The 5,000-nt window shown below is 36.3% G+C and overlaps 2 protein-coding genes across 4 annotated transcripts in view; one reads left to right on the top strand and one right to left on the bottom strand.

Moving 5' to 3' along the window:
* Positions 1–681, bottom strand: part of LOC122259769 (piggyBac transposable element-derived protein 2) — a 15,590-nt gene extending 14,909 nt beyond the window's left edge. Inside the window, exon 1 of the mRNA XM_043026689.2 lies at positions 580–681. The gene's annotated coding sequence lies outside the window, so the exon portion shown is untranslated. The remainder of the gene's footprint in view (positions 1–579) is intronic.
* Positions 682–2,769: 2,088 nt separating this feature from the next.
* The window catches only part of LOC122259768 (uncharacterized), a 4,376-nt gene continuing 2,145 nt past the window's right edge, over positions 2,770–5,000 (top strand). The window contains exon 1 of one of the 3 annotated variants that reach the window (XM_043026687.2): positions 2,770–2,923. Coding sequence is in view for 1 of the 3 variants with exons in the window: in XM_043026686.2 (XP_042882620.1) it covers positions 3,005–3,006 (2 nt within the window). In the remaining 2 variants the exon portion in view is untranslated. Of the gene's footprint in view, positions 3,007–5,000 lie in introns of all 3 variants that reach the window. The other 2 variants (XM_043026688.2, XM_043026686.2) reach the window with 2 other exon arrangements.

Raw genomic sequence — 5,000 nt, 5'->3', positions numbered from 1 at the left:
ATGTAAATCATCCTGGGGTGTAATGAGAAAATAAAAGACAAAAAATCCTAGGTGTGCAGTTTATATACTCTCCATACCAGCTGTCAGATAACAATGCAAGACTCATATTACGGTAAAACGCACACACAAAATATATAACACCAAAAAGAACTCTACTTTAATCATGAATGAATGAAAGAGAGCGCAGTTAGTCGCGCGCCGATCCCTCGTTCCGAAATAAACCCGCTTGGAGTGCCACGGAGGTGCCACTCCCGCCCGGACGTGAAACGAGCAAATCTATTCCCATGTTCAACAGGTTACGAGCGACTGACACTTCTTATTGAAATTTGAGGATTTATTCTGATTAACAACGGAAACAAAGACATCGAACTGCCGTCAGAGGAACCATTCCGATTCCCGTGGGAGTTTATTGCTCTTTGGGTGATACTATTTTAGACGAATATCCACATGGTATTTTGAGAGCCATTGCCTCTGTCTTCTGTACATTTACCTATAGTGCCAAAGACTATCTAAAAACAAGGTCATCTTACGGTGACAAGACCAATCTAACTATCTATATGCATATTGGTTACAACTTACTTATAAACGTTCTCAAAAACCTCAGTGAACTCTGCATGTAAACACGTAGTCACAGAAAGCAGACATGACTGGGAAACTTTCGTGCAACGCAACATGCACTGGAGTGACAGGGCGAGATGCCAGACACCTCCAGAATAATGTGATCTGTTGGGTTTTCCAAATGCGATGTCACTAATTATCCTTGTTATCATTTTCATTATTATAATTATTACCGTTATCAGAATTATCATTATCGTTATTGTTATCATTATCATCGTTGTTATTGTCATTGTTACTTTCGTTGTTATCATTATTGCAATTGATACCAATATAGTAATAGTGGTAGGAGTAGTAGTAGTAGCAGCAGTAGTAATTGTTGTAGTTGTAGAAGTAGTAGTAAAGTAGAGTTGTAGTAACAGTGGCAGTAGGCTGGGTCAGCTGAAGTTTACGATCTGAGAACATGGTCGCTATCATATCATTCTTTCTTTCTAATTCATCATAACTATATGTCATATTCTATGTGTAACTCGTGGAAAATGATTCATGTGTATATTAATCATAGAACCAGATAAATTAACTTTCTTTTTGTCTTCTACTTTTCTCAGTTCAAATAGGAATAATGTCATATAATGCTATTTTGATGATCCATGTGTAACAGTACTTAAAGTTGCATAATTTTTTCGCGGTTTAAGAGGAAATATCATATTTTTCCTTCACAAATATACACAAATTTATGTTCGTATAGCCAATCATTATAAAGTGAAAAGAAATATGATTCTTAAAACGATATATTTCAACTAAAAGAGGGAGGAAGTGATGGCTGGACTTTGGAGGAGAGAGGAAAAGGGTCAGAGAGGTCGCAAAAGGTCGCACAACTTAGGTATATCCATACACCGTTTTAGTATCAATCATAATTGAACAATATATTGTACAATTCTTTTCAGAGGTACCTGCCTGGTAGCTTTATCATATTTGATTTGTGTTTTATTGTTTTTTGCTTGTTTTTTTTCTATATATCTCAGCAGCAATATATGATATAATAAATTTGCATATGTATGAGCATGTGCACGTGTAAAACAACGACGACCAGACTTATGAATTTAGGATAGTAATAATGCTAAAACATCAAACACGAAAATAATTCTAGATAATTAGCTACAATTCTAATTCATAGAAATTGTAACTACAGAGTTGCACGTTTTTCTCTAAAATTATATAATTATGACACTTCACCTCATGTGGTATATTCAACAGATTAAGGATGTAGACGTGGAATTATTGTGGACAATTTGTGTAGATGACTTGTGTTTGACAATTGCAGCTGGGTAGAGTGGGGGCAATCCCTTAATTAGAGCTGGGGAGCTGCCCCCGTCCCCTCTAGATCCACCATTTCCCCCTCCCCTCTCTACCTGTTTCCTAACCTCAAGATCAGTTAATGCTGTCTCTCTCTCTCTCTCTCTCTCTCTCTCTCTCTCTCTCTCTCTCTCTCTCTCTCTCTCTCTCTCTCTCTCTCTCTCTCTCTCTCTCTCTCTCTCTCTCTCTCTCTCTCTCTCTCTCTCTCTCTCTCTCACACAAAAAAAAATCATCTTTTATTTGAAACTTACGAGAGAAAGAAAGATAATCGATAGGCCTAAAAAGGCTCACTTCAAGGCCAAGAGAGCATAGACTTAGCCATTAGATTAGATTCCCTTGTGGTGACAGGTGAAAAGACTCGGCACTTAATTAATGACAGGTGAAGGCAATTAAAAAATGCCACCGGTACCCAAGCACATTCTCCCTTGAGGAATTACAGGATTCAGTTAGATATTCATTTTGGAATAAAATACAGGTGAAACAACCTTACAGACTGAGAATCATAAGTTCCATTTTGCTACCATACTATATATAGCAATTGAAAAACAATAGTTACAAAAATGAATTTTAAAAAATTGCCAGAACAGCCTACTTAAAAAAACATGAATACTGGGCCAGTACGGATGAAATTCCTTTGATAATGACTAAAACTATGGGTATTCTGATCTGTAAATAAATATCCAAAACCTAATCCATATATCCTATGATGATATCCATCCATCAACCATATAAAACCCCAAATTTGTAATAGCGGTGCATAAATAGTAGTGCATTCGCAACATTCACAAAATGACCCCATACAAAACCACAGACCTCAAAACAAATCCCAAATAGACAAACAGACTCACAGAAAAAAATACCCAGCTACTCCCATCCCATAAAACCCCCCACAACATCATAATCCAAAGAAAATAAAAGGAAATCCCCAAAATTCCGTCGCCATTGAACGCCAAACTGTAAACAACCTGAGAGCGACTCGAAGATCTCTCTCCCTCAAGAAGCCGCATTATTTGTAAGGAATTCCGTAGTGTAAGCTCGTAGATACAGCTCATTTTGGCACGCATTTGATTTAATTGTGGTATTTGGGAAAGGAATGTGAGTATGATTTGAGTTCATGGTGTATTCAAGCGGAGATGAAAGTTGACCAGCTGGAGGAAATGTCTCTTTTTTTCCATCCAGGTGTTTTGGGGTTTTAAATATTTTCCGTAATGTTTCTTTTTTTTAATTCTGATTGCTTCTTGTCAGGGAGTGTCTTGTGGTGATGTATTGCCGTCGGATTTGTTATTTGTAGGTTTTATTTGGGTATTTAGATGTGGAAATTAGATAGAGCTGCAGGGCAGGTGAGCTAAGATTCATGAGAAGTTTTGATATGAATTAGATATAAGTGATTTATGTCTCTTAATTGTTCCAGGTAGTGTCATATCATTTCATGCAATTGAACTTAAATTCTCTCATAGGTATGAATAAGAGAAAGGTGATGTTCTTGTCCCAGAAAAAAAACATGGATTGGAAAAGGGAAGTTCCATGAATTTATGATTCAGTTTCAAAAGAGTAATGAGCAAAAAATGTAATCTGAAGTTTACTATAATGGGTAATTAGGCTATTGGAATAAGGGTCACCAAATCTGCTTAATCAATAGAAGTGTCAGTACCCCATAATTGTAGTTAGATCAAGTGATTCCATGATAGGGTAGATACCGTTGATTAATGTATGATATATTCACAGAATTAGCCGCATGGATTAAGCATATTTGCAATATTCTAATGTTGATGGGTCATTCAAATCACCCGATGGGCAAGCAAAGACTGGCTGCATTAAAGTGGCCACTTGTTAGTCATTTAAGTCATTCTTTATTGTGCATCTGCCTTCCCACAGTCTTTCCACAAAACTGTAAAAAAGTTAGTTTTTGGCCAGCTTCAGACGGCTGTAGCTCTGCATGCAGGTGCACAATGTATGACTCTCATGTACCGTCATATGTGCCTTGATGAATAATGTGTAAAACCCAAGCTGTTAGCCACCCATTGACAGCTGTGATCAAGACTAAAATTTGACTGACAGCACAATGTGAAGACCTGTCTGAAATGTTTTAAAGCCTAGTTACCTTGATGGGGCATTTGCCTTAGAAAAATTGTATAGTGAGTCTCAATTAGTTTATTTGTTATTATTGAGCATCCTTCCTCCAGCCTGAATGTTGCAGAGAGCCAGCCGTCTCTCCTATCCCATACTTCATCTGGTGTGGTTGAGCAACTTGCAATCTTATTTTGTGCATGACCTATTACTATATACATTCTGATTATCATAAACTCTGTTATGTTATAACTGTTTTAGTTATACATTGTTTTTAAGTTTTCCCCTGTTTTCATTCATATATAAGAAACCAAAGTTTGAACTTTGATGCTTTGCTATTCATTGACTATCTAGCATACCAGCAAAACACATATATTTTCTGGTTTGTAAATTCAAGCTCTTTAAACCTGAAAGACCAAATTTGCACCATGATCAAATTTTAGATTTAAGAATTTTTTGTGGCTGTTGATCAAGTTGGGCTAACCAGTTGCTGTCTTTAGTGTTTGAGTATTTAGCTGGCAATAAGTCGGCAGAAGGCATATATCGGTAGTCAAGCATCTTGCCAGCCCTTGTTTGGCCAAGCACATAGCTGTTGGTGTTATGGACTTGCCTTTAACTCATTTGAAAGTGGTTAGTTGATTGCCAGATTTAAAAAGGATATTTTTTGTTTGTTTAGTTATTTTTTAACATTGTGATTCAATGGTGAATGTCTTTGAAAGTATTCCTAAAACTTCGTATTGATGTTTTGGAATAGAGTAACTTATTATCTTATCTTATTCATTTGCTTTAACTTATTGTGCTCCTTGATGCATTTTAGGTTATGAGAATTTTCGTTTACCAAAACCTCTGTTCCCAGGCCTTGGTTTATTGTCATATTAACTTACTGTAGCTGAGCATTTATTAGTTTTGGAAGCTTTGAATCATTTGATTTGATTACATTATAATTTTCTCTCGTATTTTCTCATCGAGATTGTGGTGATGTTGTGGTAATATATTTTTAAAAATCTGAAAATTCTCTTCCA

This window comes from Penaeus japonicus, unplaced genomic scaffold (assembly GCF_977035675.1).
Source record: "Penaeus japonicus unplaced genomic scaffold, GWHDUDI00000001_assembly GWHDUDI00000029, whole genome shotgun sequence".
In the NCBI taxonomy this organism is placed as follows: domain Eukaryota; kingdom Metazoa; phylum Arthropoda; class Malacostraca; order Decapoda; family Penaeidae; genus Penaeus; species Penaeus japonicus.
The sequence above is the reverse complement of the archived record's forward strand: the minus strand, read 5'-3'. Positions and strand labels throughout refer to the sequence as shown.